The sequence below is a fragment of the Coccinella septempunctata genome, chromosome 5 (genome assembly GCF_907165205.1).
Source record: "Coccinella septempunctata chromosome 5, icCocSept1.1, whole genome shotgun sequence".
NCBI lineage: Eukaryota > Metazoa > Arthropoda > Insecta > Coleoptera > Coccinellidae > Coccinella > Coccinella septempunctata.
The window spans coordinates 40,176,426-40,195,191 of NC_058193.1; the positions used below are offsets into that span (position 1 = coordinate 40,176,426).

The 18,766-nt window shown below is 36.0% G+C and overlaps 1 protein-coding gene across 2 annotated transcripts; it reads right to left on the reverse strand.

Moving 5' to 3' along the window:
• Positions 1-92: 92 nt before the first annotated feature.
• On the reverse strand, positions 93-18,051 carry LOC123312728 (receptor-type guanylate cyclase Gyc76C-like). Of its 2 annotated transcripts, none has more exons than XM_044897179.1 (22): positions 17,285-18,051; positions 9,916-10,360; positions 9,476-9,673; positions 9,157-9,222; positions 8,465-8,705; positions 8,211-8,357; positions 7,818-8,023; positions 7,587-7,755; positions 7,262-7,431; positions 6,812-7,102; positions 6,305-6,586; positions 5,884-5,955; positions 5,663-5,828; positions 5,237-5,386; positions 4,793-4,991; positions 4,589-4,729; positions 4,196-4,418; positions 3,988-4,132; positions 3,481-3,873; positions 2,002-2,347; positions 1,676-1,918; positions 93-1,440 (listed from the first exon to the last, which is right to left on the reverse strand). In XM_044897179.1, exons 2-22 carry the CDS (start codon positions 10,321-10,323, stop codon positions 1,230-1,232), a joined length of 4,467 nt encoding a protein of 1,488 aa, XP_044753114.1. In that variant the 5' UTR covers positions 10,324-10,360; positions 17,285-18,051; the 3' UTR covers positions 93-1,229. The 2 variants fall into 2 exon arrangements, with proteins under 2 accessions (XP_044753114.1, XP_044753115.1); XM_044897180.1 differs by having other exon boundaries at positions 1,188-1,447.
• Between the last annotated feature and the right edge of the window lie 715 nt (positions 18,052-18,766).

Sequence of the window (18,766 nt, forward strand, 5' to 3'; positions counted from 1 at the left end):
TGATAAACCAATTTTGTTGAAGTGCCCCGTAGAAAGGATCAAAATTTTTGCTGCACAAATATGTCTTATTTATGCAAAAAAAAATAAAAGACTTTTCAGTAAATAAATATGTATATTTATCAAATGAAATTTCCTACAAATAACTATTTACATTAAAGTGGATGCCTTTTGATATACATTTACTAAAATGAATGGCACAAAATATATATTACCAGTGCAACAAGTATCTCATCCAATAATATCTACAATTATGTTAAATAAGGTAGGGATCACAGTCAGAACCACCAGAGGAACACTATATCTGGCTATAGATGACTTCGAACAGATACGGCTTTTAAGAAATTATAAAAATAGGGCAATTACAAAAATATCACTACACCAATCCAGATATGTAATGCAGAAATGCAATTTGATATTATTTGCTTCCAGATGAATTTTTTAATTATTAGTAGACGATAGTATTAAAATTAAATATTCACATCTTCCCACATCAGATTTATGTACAAATAGAAATGGACAAGTTTAAATAAAAATAAAATGAGTTTGAAGTGTGATTAATTACATAGACAAAATGATATGAATGGTGAAGAGAACAATATGGCATGAGGTGACTGGAAATTACATTTTTTTTTTCGCATAAAATTAAAAAAAGCTTTTTAATAAAGTGACTTTTCGATTATCAAAGAATTTTAGAAAAAACATAATAAGGGATTACTGAAAGTGTGGAAAATTCTGATGTTATAAATAACATTTCAGAATTGAAACATTCTCTATTTTTTCACTGAATTTTGCTCTCAAAAATTAAAACACTGGATATCATCCAACTGAAATGCTCAGTTAACTGAAATATTCAACTGTAATCATTTTCTTGACTCTTACAGAGTAGGTTACTCTGAGAAGTTGAATAGTATTATGTATTAACATCAAAATATAAATATTTTAAATTATATACAATTATTGTTTTAACATGTACATAGTTAAGTAATGGAATTCTATTTTTTTTTTTTTGAAACTAAACTTTCATAGTTCATAAGACCATATCATTTCAATTTTGTTCTTAATTTTCTCTTATTCTGGATATCTTTGGCGCTTCAAAGCAAAAAATGCCAGCAATGATATACGAGTGAATTTCTGAAGACGAAACATCTGTCAATAAATGTCCTATTTCCTTCCGAGTGAGGAATAGATCTGAAGGTAAAAGTTTTTCCAAGATATTCACATTGTTTTCTTCAGATAACACTTTCTTTATCTCTCTCAATAGTTCGTGGAAAATCAGCAATAACAGCCTTTTTCAAAGAGGCGCTACTAGTTTTTAGACTGTTGCCATTGAACAGTCCAACAAGCCAGTTTTTCAAAGAATGTCTAGGTATAATTTTTTTATTCCTCACCACGTCTTGGGGAGGCTCACACGATACTTGTACTGATTCGAGGGATCGCCATCTGAAACCAATTGTGGAAAACCATAAAAAGATATTTTATCTACAAGCGTTTCTAGGAATCGAATCATAAAGTTTAAAGATAAAATGTTTTGTCATCATGTAAACATCCAAATTAGAGTATAGAAAAGTGTGAACGAAAACTGAAGACAACTTATCCGTTATGCTTTCTGACCTTGATAAAGTCAAGACGGAGGAAACAAAAAAAAATAGGTTGCTCGAGAGTATCAAATCCTTACCTCTTTGAAGTGTCATTCTCTTCATTGTCGATGATATCCTCAAAACCGTTTCCTCCCCTTTTTCTTATAATGGTAGGATTTGCTGCATTAGTGTTCAACAGTGGTATTTGGACGTCTTCCATCAAGCTGTTATCTTCGTTGGAACAAGCTAGCACGTTTCCGTTTGCATAATTGTGAACAAGATTTTCGTCGGTAATTGCAATTATTTGAATTTTGCTTCCCTTTTCACAGTTATCGAGCGATCTAGAAATTAAATAAAGAAAATTTGTTTTTATGAACGACCTGCTGAAAATTCAACGGAATTCTGAATTGTAAAAAAGACTAACCTTGTACTTCTATTCGACCTTAATAACTTATTGATCGGATCCAAAATCTTATTTTTCGTCGGAGGAATAGGATCCAAACTCCTCGATTCTCTTATTTTAATTAGTTGACTTCTGTTGGATTCGTCGCAGCTTGAAGCGATGCTGGACAGTACCCTGCGTGGTCTCAGTCCCCGTTTGTTATCTTCAGGTACTTCAATGATGCCGCTGCCAAAGGCTGTGTTGATGGTCACTTTCGAGCCGTTGTGCTCTGGAACGATCAAGTTGTGCCTGTTTACCTTCAGGTGTCTGGACGGTAAAGGACTAGAATTTTGGATTGTGGAGATGCTCTCCACTTCTATGCTGGTGCCTGTGAACATTTTTGTTGGAGGAGGTTTTGCGCCTTTGCTAACATATAGGTATGTCTTACTGTTAATCTAGACTTGTCGAAACCTGCGAGGAATTACAAAGGATAGCGTTCAAGAACTGATTAAACAGAGAGAGACAAAATTACTTTAGGGGGCACTTGAAGTATCAGTCGCTCTCGCTCAACCCTAAATGAATTTAGTTGAACTTGATGTTTGTATTGTGGTCAATACTTGATAAAGAACACATTTTCGATTTTACCAAAAAGATATGTATTAAATAATATAGGCGTAAAGTAACATGACATAATCCACTTTCTATTTCTGAGATTGTTCAATACGAGCTCGTGCTGCAATCGAGTTCATTAATAATTTCGCGAGATCATACGAACAAACAGAAATTCGTTGAAAGGGGGACAACGTACGATTCATCATCGCCCTCTCCGAATATTTCCAACTACTCCGCATTACCCTCTGTTTGCTTTCCAAACAGATTAAGTTTGAAGAGATGTAAATTCCCAGATACCGCGCCCCCTCTCTCGATTCTTTCCGTTCCTGTAAAATTTATCACGCGAAACACCGTTTGGCTATCTACTTATTCGATTAGACACTCAACGCGAGGGTGAACTTTTCACTCGCTACATTTTTTAACTTCGATATCGATTCTTCAGCGTATATTATAACTATTCAGGTATTATGTTATTAAAAGGTTTTTTGAATTTGCTGTATTCACCATCATGAGATTATATGAAGTTATTTATTTATTTGCTTTCCTTTTGTAATTCCTGATAGACCCATGCAAAGAAAATTTGAAGAAAAAAATTGAACTTGATAGGTTTTTGACGAACGAAAAGATGCAACATTCACGAGCACCACCACCAACAAAAATAAACATAGTACAAAGAAATGGAAGCACAACAAAAGAGGTAAAGACAGTTATATCTTAAAAATAAAACCAAAACAAGTACTTTAATAACGAAGCAGGTTTCATGTGAAAGTGATTTAGTAAGATTGTTATTAGAAGGTACGAGTTTACGTCGAATAAAAAAAAAACACTAAACGTTATACCTACTAGAAGCTAACCATCATCATTAACTACAAAATATCACTACGCTCGTTGAAATGGTGGCTGACTCACCTCTAGGCACACTTGAATGTCTCCTACTGGTGAGACCTCCGAAACCTCCGCAAAAAGAAGGCTGCCTAGAATCGTTGTTAAGTTTCGGACTCTTTCTCGGTCTGCAGAACAACGGTGGAAGCTCTTCTAAATCGACTTCCCTCCTTTGTATCGCCCATTCTGTGGCACCTACCAGCCAAAACGTCTTCACGTTGCCTTTACCCTTCATGTTCACCAACCCTCTTTCTTCTATCACGTAACCGCCCAATTTTTCCAGAGCCTCCTTGCACTGCGAACTGATGTGTATACGAAGGGGTTCGCCGTTGCTCTCCATCCTCGAAGCTGTATTCACGGTGTCCCCGAAAAGGCAGTATCTGGGCATGGTGAGGCCCACAACTCCTGCCACCACGGGACCTACAAACAGATAAACGTTCCTTTTCCAGTCAATTGATTGACGAATACGAACAAACTTCCCAGCAGAGGGAAATTTTCAAATGTAAAGTTTAATAAGGTGGATGTGAGTATCACCTGTGTGGATTCCAATTCTCAACTTGAGAATATCGTTTGGTCGATGAGCTATCCGATAGTTGCTGACCGCACCGAGCATGTCCAGGGCCATTGATGCAATCTCTCCAGCATGGCGATCCCCATTCCTCAAGGGCAATCCAGAAACCTACGACAAAAAAAAAGGAAGATGAAACAAATGGAAAAAAAGAATAAATATTTCCATACTTACCACAACATAAGCGTCTCCTATTGTTTCAACTTTATAGACATCATAACCCTTAGTGATCCGATCGAATACTGTATACAAATCGTTAAGAAAGTTTACGACCTGTAAAGGCGTACTTTCTGCGGACATGGCCGTAAAACCGACAATATCACTGAAATACACCGTTACAGAATCGAAAGATTCAGGCTCAACCCCATATCCTTTCGTCAATCTTTCGGAAACAGGCCTGGAACATAAGATTCATTTTATTCATTCACATAGCATTTGCGCGAGTTTTTTAATTTCTGTTACATAATTTAATAATGCTTAATGTATCCTTCTTTCTTAGAAAAAAATTTAAAATATCACTGAAAATACGGATTTCCTATCAGAAGAGAGAAAAAATATTAAACTGACTTTGGTAACATTCGATGAAGAAGATCTTCAGTTTTCATTTTCTCCTCGTAAAGCAATCTAGTTCTTTCCATTACTACGTCTTCCAAATTGGTCGCATAAGACTCCATCATGTCCATCATTTGGTCTATAATATTCTTTTTTCTGAAAGAAAAAAATTATTGATGATATGTGTACAAAAGAGAGACATAAAAGAGAGGTCCTCACTTTCCGTCTTTCAGTTTCTTCAACCTAGTCCTAATAGCTACGAAATCGGGCCTATGTTCGGGGTTTTCGGCCCAGCAATCACGCATGCATTGCAATACATCGTCTTCACAGCCTACTTCCGTGTCCAACAACAGTTCCGTGTTGGGACGAAAAGGTTCCTCCCCCTCCGAGGGGAAATTTTTAACTAAATTTATAATTTCTGAAATCAAACCATGAAATGAATGAATAAAAAGTACATCGAAGCAAAGAATAAGTTGAAGGCGAAAAAAATACGAGTACAAGTTAGTTTCCATCTTTTCTATAGAAAGATTCCTATTTGTAGCCGATACTTTTTCTCATGCACCATATTGGAGGAACTCCTTTATCGAGTCGTCATATTCCTTCAACGGGTGAGAACTTATTTGTACTCCTAATTAATCGATACGAAAAAAAATCAATACTTGCCTTTTGGTTCGTAATCTGTGACTCCAAAAGGTCCTTTTCTACCGAGTATCTCGTACAAAATGATGGCGAATGCATAAACGTCACCCTTTTGAGAGCCTCGAATGTAAGCGTTAGGGTCTCTAAGGATCTCAGGTGCCCTCCAAAAAAGATCTACGAAAAACTTCGATCTTTAGTAATCTCGAACAAATAGGTACTTTTTTCAAGTCCAAACTTGAACATTCCCGTAAGAACGAAAGATATGTTATAATCATATCAGTGAATTTTTTCTGTAAAAACCGAACAAATGTAAAATAGTTGATCTGGCAATCAAAGTTTCGTGAAACCCGGTGGTTTCTTTATGATGAGAATCCTTTTAACATAAAGGAAAGACGAATGGGTATATCGTTCCGAGTGAAATGTTCCAAGCATGGACCCGTCCTTACCTACTTCTGTAATATTGATGTTCGCCGATGCTTTCATTCTCTGCCCAATGTCGCATCTCGTACAAACCGAAATCGGTTACTTGAAGAACCCAACGACTGGTCACCACGCAATTTGACGATTTTAAGTTGCCGTGACACACCAGCATCGAGTTGTGAAGATATAACATTCCCTGAAAGAATGTTTTTATTTGCTTCGGGAAATTTCGCCATTTTCATCGTACTCACCTTAATGAGATCATGAATCAATGAAGCAATAAACATCTTATCCAATTTAATATCTTCATTTTCTATAATATCCTGGAAGAATTGAATTTTCAGGAAATGATGGAAAAGCTCCCTTACTTCAACGAACTAAGTTCTAACGAATTAAATTAGATGGAGTTGAAAGAGCCTGAGGCATAGTTGGAAACTTTTTTTTTAACCGACTCTATTCAAGCCCGAAATTTTCCCCACCGCTTCGTCGGCAGGTCAATCGGCAGATTGAATGAACTTTTGATTGTTTCTTAGAGTTAATTGAGGAGATCCATTGCAATATTTCTATGAGAGTTTGACTGAAATTGTTGGCTGATTTCGGATTCGACAAATGCAAAATTTTCATATGTACTTATTATGGAAAAGGTGAAACAAAAGATAGGCGATGACTCACATATAAACTTCCTTTGGCACAGTAATCAGTGACTAGCAATAAAGAGTTGGGCTCTACGCAAGCGCCGATGAAACTGTTCACGTTGTCGTGACGAAGCTCCCTCAGCAGCCGCATCTCCTTCATGACATCTCTAGATATGTCCTTTTTACGAGAGAAGGCCAGTTCTTTGATTCGCACCACCACCCCCCGATAGAGGGCAGTGGTGGCGAATACTTGTAGCCCTCCCCTGGACTCGAACGACGTCACGCTGTTACTAACTAAACTAACCTGCGAAGAGAACACCTGCAAAAAAAAGTGTTGTTTCAATACTAGGCGGCGAGTAATTTTGAATATACTGCGAGAACTCGGCGACCGCTACCGCATTCATTATGATGTTCAGAAGAGGTCTAGGTTGAAAGCTGTATTTCTGAGACGATCTGCTATCGTTCAATTCGATAATAATTTAGCTCTTCAACCCGTTCCAATTGGATCAAATTATTTATCAGAAATTGATTTAATAAAACTCACACGTGTAGGACTAGAAATGTCTCGTTCGAAATAGCTCAGTATTTCATCTCTGTCAATCTTCCAGAGCAGTCCTTCTATCTCCTGCTCTATCTTCCATTTTCGATAGATGCTCATAGTGATGACGCCCACGCAGAAAAGAAGAACTGAGAGCACGCCCACGGCAATGATACTATTCAGTTGAGTGTTGGCCTTTGGACAGAGTTGGTTGTCGAAACCGCAGCTTGGCTCGTCATTGGGCTTGTCCTTACCGGTGGCCCACTCGATCTGGGTGTTTGGGTTTATTTTGTATTCCTGTTTATATAGAAAGAAAACATGAATACATTACCGGTAATGGCGCTCCCACAAATCCTGACGCATTATATGTATTCGCACTAGCTCTCGCGAAAAATCCATCCATTCAACATTTCGGATGAATCGAAGGCTGAATGAAAGTGATCAAATTGAACTTACAGGGAAATCGTCAAATTGTTGGAAGAACTGACCAACGGGTCTCATTTGGTAAGGGCACTGGAAGTGCCCATAGACATGACGTGAGTTGGGTGTGGGACGCAGCGCCAAAACGGAAAAGTTTCCTTCCGAGTCTCCGTTCTCATCCAATTTCATCATAGCACCCGTGACACCTGCAGGACAACTATTTTCAATAACTTATTATGTCGACACAGTCAATACACAAGGAAAAGGATAATAAAGTCAAGTTCCCGACGATTTAGAGATATCGTAATACATTTTATTGATTTCGGAGAAACAAAAAATTCTAAACATTGAGAACACTTACTTCTGTAAGAGCCCATCTTGATGATGGCTTCCACTATCCTGGTTCCGTTCCTGGCAATTTCCTCGATGACGTAGTCATTGATTATGGGTTCTTCTGATAAAATGTTATCCAGAGCAGTGGCGTATAGTATAACCGAGTCGTACAAATAGGCAGCATAAATCGAAACATACTGCAATTGGATGAAATAAAATTAAGAATGATTGAAATTGGAATTGGGAGTGCTGTTCTCACCGTAGCGAATCCCTTCAATATATCGGAAGTCTCAAATCCGAAGGGTTTCTGACTGGTATAGTGCTTCACCATGTTGGTGAAAGATTCATAATTTTGGGTGGGTGCGGTCGGTACGATGACGAATAGGGACCTAGCCCTTTTAAGGAACGATTGATACTCTTGTAGCTTACTGTCGCACGAGTTGTTGGTGTCGAATACATCGTGTTCTTCAACCGAAAAAAATAATTATCATATTAAAAAGGCTATACTAGATGGGAGGCAAAAAGCAACACCATCATATTGCATAAGTCCAAAAATATCAATATGTCAAATTTCAAGGAGATCCAAGTTTTCATATACATATTTCCCTTCAAAAATGTGAATGGTAGGTTATATTCAGCAATTAAAACTTACTCCACAAGTATTTGTGTGCATCCTTGTCCGAATACATGTTTGTATCTACATAAATCACTATATATTCCCCATTCTCGAACAACTGAAGGGTTTGCATTGTAGTCATCATATCCACCAATGACAACGTGTTTCCCAAAAAAACATAGACTGAAAACAAATCGGTTGAAAATAAAAAAATATCCTTGAATATAAATCAACATCCGATGATTTTTGCCCTGGTGGTTACGATTAGGGGGTGTCGTAAATATACTTACTTCTTGTCCTATTTTTTGTTTCCTGAAGAAACTTATACCAAAATGCCTGTTGGCAACATTTCAGACCTTTAACGCAACATTCTAAGCGATCTGAGGCATGTCTTTCGCCAGTTACGGTCATGTTCTTTTTTGGAGCCTGAAGTATCAAAGATCGGGCTACCGTTTCCCATTCAGCCTCATAGATTACTGAGAATTTATACCATTTGTAGTAGTCCAAAAGAGATATTATGGATTTGGTAACCTGAAATGGTTTTTTTTTAACAATACCAATGTTAACACTTAATATGTAGTAAGTTTAATTTTTACGGAATAAATATGTATAATAGTAATTTATAATGAAAACTAATTTTGTTCAAAGCAAAACATTAGGATAGAAAGAAATCTGTGAATTAATGTTTGAAATTCTTTCGGAATTGATGGCAATGGTTCAAGCTCGATATTGAACGGAATGTACGTAATGTAATTAGAAATTCCCGGAGAAAATTCACGCAGAGTTCATTTAGGACGTTCGTATCACCGTGAAATTAAATATATTTGATAAAGGACTTTCATCCAGGAAACGAGGATTTTTCTCATAAGAGGAGTTGTAAAATGAAAAATTAAGAATTTCTGGTGAATATACATATGTATTACGAGAAGGCGGAAATGGCCTGAGTCGTCATATCAATGCAGATATTATGTTATGTACTTACTTGAGTATCGGGAGGTTCGGTTCTAGCAAAAGTTGGTATTTTGGAGGCCTTATAATCCGAACATTTCTGTAAATGTGTTTCAATTAAAATAAAAAACCATAAAAATAATCATAGAACATGTAGATAAAGAAAGCAAGGATTTGGATGTCTCTTTGGGAATTCATGCAAGTAGAGAATTAAAAATAAACTTTCGAAAATATGATAGGGTATATGATGACTTTTCGGGAATGCAGTTTTTTATCGGTTCTCTCGAAGGTGTTTTAAAGATAAAGTGGATCGAAAAAAATAATGCATAAAAGTATGAACAGTGTGCACTTACATAGCTTATCATCGGAATATTTTGCGACTGAGCCACAATAGCTTCAACATAACAGTTACCCTCAGGACCGAAGAAGGCATAAACATTACCGCAAATCATTTCGGTCATGGCCTTTGTTGCTATTACCGTGTCCCCTTTGGTGTCGTTCCATTGCATTTCTAACGTTACATTCGGTAGAATTCTGGGATCTCTGTTGATCTGAAAAGAACATGGCTGAAAACTTCGATAGCTGCGATGCATGATGATTTATCCCTTCTTTAAATTTATAATATGACATTATTGTTCTAGAGACTTGTTGCCATCCACTCTGTATAGGTGGCAATATTTTGTAGCTAAACATGGAGTTCTTAAATCCAAATTTATCTTTGTAGGTACTAGTTTTTTTATTAATATAAGTACACGTGTCGATACTAAACGGAGAATTAAATATCTATACCTACGTTATCTATCGCCATTTGTACAGCTCCAGAAATGGTCAGACCTTGCCTCTCCTTCAGCTCCCCCTTGACCGCAGCCAAGTACCCCACCGTTATCACCTTCTTCTTGAGCGCGACTTCAGTCTTGAGACTTTCAGCGGTGAGATTTCCGGCCGATGATACATTTTCCCTAGCATACCAATCCTCGAATTTGTCATGGGCATGCGAGAGAATTTCGTCGTTGAAGATGGCCAAGTTATGCCGCGTCTGCGTAGCGTCGTCTCCATCGATGGTGTTCTTGTCGAAGGAGGGAAAAGATATGGAGGTAACGTTGGGGTCAGGGTAGAGAGAGTCCGCCTTATAGGGGTCGGATGAAACCCCGTGGCACACATAAAGAAGTGCGACCAGCAGTAGAGTCGGGCCGAGGCGCATGACCGGCCCACACCACTCACCGATACTCCAGGGTCACCTGCAAAAAAAAAAGCCAAAAAATAGTGGGGTTCGCCTGAAAACGTTTCCATTAGAACCGAAAATCCATGGTATGCTTCCGTTGAGTTCAGTTTTATGTTGCTCAAATCGAGTGAAAACATTACTAGAGATATTTACCGAATGCAATGAACGAAATTTTCTCGCACCTACATATTGCTCGTCGTATGTTAGGTCGTCAGTAAAAACCTATTATTGAGGGGTACGTCCTAGCTCACTTGCGACAAAAACAAGCATTTCTATTTGGTTTCCATTAGCTGGTAGATGCCAGAGGCTGTGAGTAACGTTCATGTAAAAGTAAGCTTGGTGAATTTGATTCTTTCTATGTAATTTTTTGATCTACACTGCGGACCAGGCTACCAGGCATCACTTTTCCAATGATGAAATGAGAGGCGATTTATGTTTCCCCCAGTACAATAAACATAGAAATTGTTTGTTGAAACAATCGTGTAGAGTAATCGATTCGGGCCTCATTAAATATCGATATAATTTCATTATGTTTGAATATTAATCTGAAATATTTGGAGAAACTGTAGATATCTTATATCTGTATCTTAAAAAACTGAAAATTGTTTTGAAAATAGAGGGAAAATATGTTCAAATATTGTTAATATATTCATTATTGAATGCGTTGGATTAACTGATATTGAGTCGAAATACGGTCGGTTAAAATACGATTTGTTGATATTTGACGGATCAAACACGTGTCTTAATGGAAGGGAAGATCAATTTAAATCGAATAGAAGTGAACTGCGGATCGAGATCGTGTACTCAACTCCAATAAGCTGTTGTAAACTTTGTTCTAAAAATAAGTCACAGACATTAAAATTATGAAGGTCAAGCCATCGCTGCCGGGTATCTTGATTCTCTTTTAGAATACACAAAATTCCTTCTCCTGTTTTTCGACCTGGACTCGATAATTCAATTTTCAAACATTACTCCCTTTTGCACAAGATCAATTTTATCGTTATGTAAACCTGAAGCCTATCTCTGAGATGAACAAAAAAATTACGAATTGATGACGATAACAGGTACGGAAATTGCCTAAATTGAATACGTGTACCTATATTTGTTTTGCCATATCTCGATTTGCATTTAGTCAATGTTAAAACAAATTCAATGATGTAACTGCAGCTTTTGGCGTCTATAACAATTACTTTTCGAGGAGGGTTTTCTACGACAATTCAAGAAATAAATCTTTATATTTCTCATCCATGTTAATTTCAACGCTATTTCAAGTTATGTGAAGATAATTTCGAAAATATGGGATAAATAATCAGCGTTTCACAATTTCTTCGAGAAGTTTTTACTCCTGATAGGAGTGTTTTCAATATAGGTTGATCAACTATGAAAATGAGCATAGTTGCACTCTTTTGCTCTTCGAAATATACAGTTAAGAAGCCGCCTCGAGAGCTAACCATTTTTTAAGGCGTCCTTCATACCTAGCCTAAAAATATTTGTAGGATTTTATATATTTAACGTTATCTTGATTCATGAGTTGCTGTTGATCAAACAATAGTTCATTTTACCGTTATAGGTATAATCGAAATTGAGCTACGAAAAATACGGAATTTATTTGTTGGAATATTTTAACGGTAGAAAAATAAAGATACCTATACGACTAACATCGACAACAATATGTTAAGTTAAAATTGGTGTTATTTGTATACTGAAATTTTCAATGAAATTAGGTGACTCTAAAGTGAATTTAAAGGGTTCTTCTAAAGCGCAAAATATCGTACAGAAGAGTTTGTTCAATATCCACCACCTGGTCACTATTGTCCATCAATTGGCTTGCCATTCCAATCTGAACCATAATTACTTCTCTCCTCTTTATTCAAGAACTAGTTATGTCATATTTATTAAGCTTGAAATAGAAATAGCTCGTGGAGTTATTTATAGAAGAAGCAGGAAAAAAAGACGAATGTCAACCGGTATGTTGGGGTTGCTGAAATGGATCACGAAGAGAACAAGTTACTCATCTCCAGGTTCGCAAAACTGCGAGCTCAGTCTTTGACCTTATTCTTACACGTTCAAAATTTACTGAGCGACATTTCAAAAATTTTTTATTTATTTTTTGCGAGCTTTTTGAAATTCATAACCAGAACTGTTACCTATCCAGGTACTGAACTCGATTAAAGCTGCTTGATTCTTGGAAAAACTTAACAAACTTGGCTGTGAATGAGATTCTTACAAAATTTTAGCGCCATCTGAAGAATATCTTCTATGAGATACAATTTTTTTTGGAAAATTTCACATCCTTCCTCTATACAAGCAGTACTCTACAGAGATCCAATTTCACTGAATTTGTGTTTTTGAAATATTGGGTATATTTTATTAATGAACTTGAACGGTGCATTCGTATTCTGCTAACTCTCTCCTTTCAGCTGAAAGGACGGACGCGACCACGATTTCTCCATCAATAAGTCCAACCCAATCGTTTCAGAACTATTTCGGTTCGAAAATTATGTGCCTACCTACTTATAGAAATTTGGGCACAATGAAAATGTTCCTGTTTGTGCTTAGGGTGAAGCGTTTAAGAGCAAGCTGCTAATGTCATATCTACTAATAGATATACATAGTGACATAAATTTTTTTCTCGAAATTATAGAAATATTCATTCCGACTTTGACTTTCAAAATCTGAATAAAATTCGAAATTCCAAGACTTGAAAAAAAAAAACTTGAGAAAGACTCCATCATCCGGTTTGGATTGATTATTGAAACCATTACACTGAAATATCTGAACCGAAAACAAAATTCTAAATTTAAACACATTATTGTAAGATTCTGATTGCAACAGCTCTCAATTGATTATTTACCGTGTTATTTATAGATGAAATCACACACGCATAAATCACCCACTTACATATGGACATCCTCATATCCTAATTTGGTAACCAAGAAATTGTTGTTGTCGAGCAACAACGATTGGTTTGCGATAAAGGTCAATTATTATTGATTGCACCACTGATTGTTAATGAAAATCGATTTAGGTACATACTCAAATCGTGGCACGACTGGGACGTCTTATTGTGATATGGGCTATCAATATCAGAAGCTTCATGGCTTTTCAGATGGGGTTTTTTAGGTATTTCACCTCACAGTTTACCCACAACTGCAGCAAGCGTCTTCTTTTCTTGAATATTTGTAAAATTCTCATATTCACATTAGTATATTTTCCTCGCGAATACATTCTGTAATATCAGTTTTAGATTTTAGAAACATCCTGTATAGCGAGCTACTAAATAAACACGGTCTAATTAGGAAGATAGACGGGTGGAATTCGCAATTCCACACAGTTTTTCCACAAACATCGTAAACAGTCTGTAATTGGTGTCAGCCGACACTAAACATCGTATTTTCTATTCGTTATTAGGGATAATTTTTGCGAACGCTTGACGCTAATTAACATGGACTTAGATCAAACAGTTTCCGAGGAAGGAACGAATGAAAAAGAAATTTCGCTCGGGTGTAGACTAAGCCGGAAAATTGATTTTTCCTAGACAAATGATCGGATAAATTTTAAGCCATCGAATGGAGCTGCCTTTGCAAAATATTAATCTGCTCAGTTCTGGAGCTTATAGAGGAGCTCGACTCGAGGTAATTCGCTATTCGTTCAATCCGCTTTTGTCTGAACTAATTCTCTGTAGGTAAGAACACAACAGATTCCGCCTACACAAGATTCGGCAGTATTGATATCAAACAAATTATATTAAACTTCATTAATTTCCACCAACCAAATTTATTTGTATTCGACACAAACAGAATTTTCATCGTAACGTAATCAAAACTCAAATGCAATTCCGATAACCATCCCTTCATCATTGAAACCAGAAAATATAGGAATAGTTTTCCGGTGGAATCTCGGAAAAATGAATTCTATGAAATCTAATGAAATATGGAAAACGTTCCATGAAAAAAAGATTCGATGAAAATCGGATAGGAAGAATAATAAAATATGACATTAAATACGTACCTAACATTCACTTCCTTTGATCAATATAAATGAATAAATGCAAAGCAGATCGAACGAAGTCTATTCAATCGCTATCAAATTGTGTGACGAATAAATCTGGGAATAAATTCAACCACATATTCGGTTTTGCTTAAATGTTTTATGATGATTTGAAATGAAGATTGAGAAAAACAAATTTTTTATCATTTTGAAAAATGAATTATGACTTTTAAACGCCCTGCTTCTCCTGTTATGGGATATAAGTATAATAACTTTTTTTTTGCTAATTTCGTAAATAGGTACTACCTTCATTTCTTCAAATCCATTACACTCACCGGGAGAAAAAGCATACTTTTATTATTTGTCTGCAATATTATGAATGGAGCGACGCTGAAAACGTCCTGGACGAAAAATCTCTTTCATAAAAAACGGAACAGATTTCACTCATTAGAAAATTCGCTTTTCTCGATTCTAGTTGTCATCAATTAAGAACATCAGTTTCGAGTTTGTCTGGACGCACTCCAACTATCATCTACTTCGATAAAAAATAATGTAAAATTTCTCTCCGTCTAATCAACATTTAAATAAACCTAGTTCATCATCAGATTTCGACACGAATCGGTTGATATCAAAAGCTGAATATATTCAACTTAAAAAACATTTCCTTTGATATACAGAAATACGAAAAGATAACAATTTCTATTTTTGGAGCATCGTTTCACGTTTTGATTACACGGCAGGGAAACGACTAGCAATGCTAGTTCTATTCGAGTTTTATTTCTGGATTATATTTTCATTAGTGAAAATTCCCAAACGGTTTCGTTTGAATTGATAGATCAGACATGAAACAGGATGGTCTGTGAGGAGTTCAAATAAATTTTCGCCGATGAAAATTAGAGGGAACGGTTGAAAAAAAAATTGGAATTGAACGACAATGGATGTAGTGGGAGGACGAGAGTCTACGTAGTCCCGGAATTGGATTATTGTGCTATTCGAATCCAATAAAATCAACGGCTTAAACAGATCCTCATAATTTATGTCCGGTAATAAAATAATTTCAATGCGAGCAAAGTTACTAATTCATTTTTTCGAGTTTAGATGTAAATATTAAAATGCTGTTCTGATCGAAAACGATTTCTACTCGGATTTCTAATACATATGTATGTATTACTATTTGGAAAAGTGCGAACGCATTTCAACATCTATCCACAATACATAGATACTATTATGTATGTATGTACATACTTGTATCCATATCGATGACAGATGCAATACCAATTGGGTCGATCGAACGAAGGAAATATTTACTGTCGATAGCGGCAATGCAACAGTGTTGTATCGAATGGTAATCATCGCAATCCAGTCATCATTTGCAGATCTCACTTCTTGTTAGAAAACTGGATTTTAAGCGTCATTTGAAGAACCGGCTACCAAGAAACAACAAAAATTTACGAATAGATCTGGTGTCTACTTTTAGGTGGTTGAAGAGGAATATACGCCACAGCTTCACTGTTTACAATAGAAAATAAGCCGAATATTCACAGCCAACTATCATCGTTTCAAAGATGAGGTAGGTATATTTTAACGAAAAGTCGCAATCCGCAATCTAGGTTTTAAAAATATGTACCCTAAATATTTTCTTATCAATTCGGATTCATATGCACGGGATGCATGTCAGAGTATACACCTATCGGATCAATAGATGGAATCGGACTAATTGAATCCAATTACAATTATGTATATAAAAAACAATTGACTGGAATGTAAATTTCAATTGTCGATAAATGCCTACCCACACTGCATCAGTGTTCAATCTGATCGGATCTGTAGGTATGTTTGGAAATATCAGATTTTGTTCTTTGATCGATATGTTGTATATATGTTTAATGTTATTTAGCAACTCTTTTCTATGTTAATTATCTCTCTTACTATTACTATTATGAAACAATTTTCCGAGCAATTTTCCAACACGGAAACTCATTCAACTCTGTCACTGAATGGTCTACGGATAAATTATAAATTGATATATCTTATCTCTTCCTTCTATCCATAGATATATCAAGTTAAATATTGTGTTTTATAATTCACAGTGGATTTAATGCTTAGTTCATGGATCCCAAAAATGATTTTTTTCTTCTTTCTTTTTCATTTTGCTAAACAACTCCTTTTTTGAGTTAAACAATATTCATAGGATCCAACAGTTTTTACACATGAAAAAAATACATACCTAATCATGTATACATCCGAAGAAATACGCATACAAAGATCTACAATATAAAAGGAAAATTGCTGATCTAGGCTTCTTCATCTCGGGAATCATCAATTGAATTCTTTTTTAATCGGTCATTCATCTCCATTTCGCGTGCAATAATCGTCCAATTTTTTGTTTATCGCTTGGGACTCGCATGGGTACCACCTACTTAGATATATCAGGCGTAATTCCATGTTTTCCCAACGTTCAATATTGACTTTCCTGCGCCTAATTCAATATTTTGTATAATACACCCCTAATGTTAACTGAAAAATATAAAAAAGTTGTTCGTTATTATTTTTCCCTCAAGATATTTTTGATCGGAATCAAACGCATGAGTTCACTGCCTACCAAAAAAATATCAAGTACCTATAAGTTTTATTATGAAAATAAATTAACAGATACGTATGGTGTTATGGATTTAATCTCGGATTTAATAGAATATTGGAATAAGAATTTTTATGAGTGATTTGAGATTGGAGTTGATTCGAAATTTGTTAACGAAAAATCTTTCGCATCCTCAAATTTTTTTGTCCGACAGAGGAAAATTTGTGAGTAAAAAAGTTTCTTGTTTTCTAGTCTTACTAAAGGTATAATAAATAATATTCTTGTATCTTCATGACCTTCGACGCTTAGTTGGATAAATAATTGGCACGCAATATTCGGGAATAATGTAACATTGCATAGATTTATACTCACCATGTGTTTGAAATATCCAGAGAAGGCTGAATAGCGTTGGTATACCTAAAGCCACATCTTTAAGATTACTTAAGTATAATAAAGTTCACTGTGAATATCACGTGATACGAGTTGACACAAGCCTGGCAATTTGAGTACAAGCTATTTTTAACACGCTGTTATTTGTCCAGAGATAAGTAGCAATATTATTTATTTACCATACAATATGTACATTAGCCAGAAAAGTCGTGAAACTTTTTCTTCGGCGGATGAACAATTGCTATCGAGGAATGCTAATGAACTCCGCACTAACACCAAGAAAAAATCTAAGAAAACACTTTGTATGAGTCAATTCGAAATTGCTGAGGAACGCGACATATTTTTTAAAGCACTTGCCCCCACAAGATAAGTTTATCATTGGCTCAAGTAAACATGAATGAGGAAAGTTTCAACGAATGAGAAGAATAATTATTATTAAATCACTTAGTGAGAGTTACAAAAGTTTTTGACTGTTCACTTCACTTGGATCGCGCTTCATTAAACATATAAAAGACAAAACAAATTTCTACTGAAAAACTCATTTTTAACACTTTTGCGATAATGATTCTTCGATTGACGTAATCCTTTTGCGAAAATCAGTCGAAGTTAACCACAGAACACAGATACGAACTGATAGTGATAATGACTGACAACTGACAATTGATTCGACTACGAATGCACCGTCCACTCGTTAAAATTGCCACATAAACCTTCTTCCCGTATCAAGAGCAGCCTGTTGAATGCCAATAATGCTATGAATGCTCAACCGGCCCAACGCCTGAACGGGAGACGTAAATTAATGGAAAACGAGAAATTCTCATATGGCTACATCTAGGTAGGAATGACCAAAACACGAAAATCCGTAATTCAGTAACAGTAATGTGACCATTTCAATCAATGGTTGAGGACAGAAATCGATTTGGCCATCTATCGAATTCCGCTTGAATCGGTGGAAGAAAAAAATAGTATAATAGGATGCGACATCTCTTGATTTAACAAAGAACTCGAAGTAATATGTAAAAGACATCTCTCGACAAAATTTATAAGTAGGTATTCATTATTGAATTATTGATGGTGCAAAATGAGCATGGCACATTCGTAATTTCAAAATCTTCCAAACTCTACTCCTCCGTTATTGTTATGGAGGGTAGAGTGTCTACCACAGAACACTGTGGAGGGTGTCCACCCTCCATACCAAAGATTATAGACTGTATAATAACTCTATAATCTTTGGATAACACATCTGTTATCTCGCGCACTTATACGAAGTACATACCTACCGTTGATTGAAGTACAAAAGATGTTCTTGTGAAAAAATCATCGAGCCCTGTGATATTTGCGGTCATATTTTTGTTGGAGCCCATCCAACGCGATTGATTTATGATCTGCGGCATTGCTCAGATTTCAAGGGCCGAGTTTCCAAAGGGAAGCGAAGCGACAGGGGCGCATAACATGCTGCTGCTT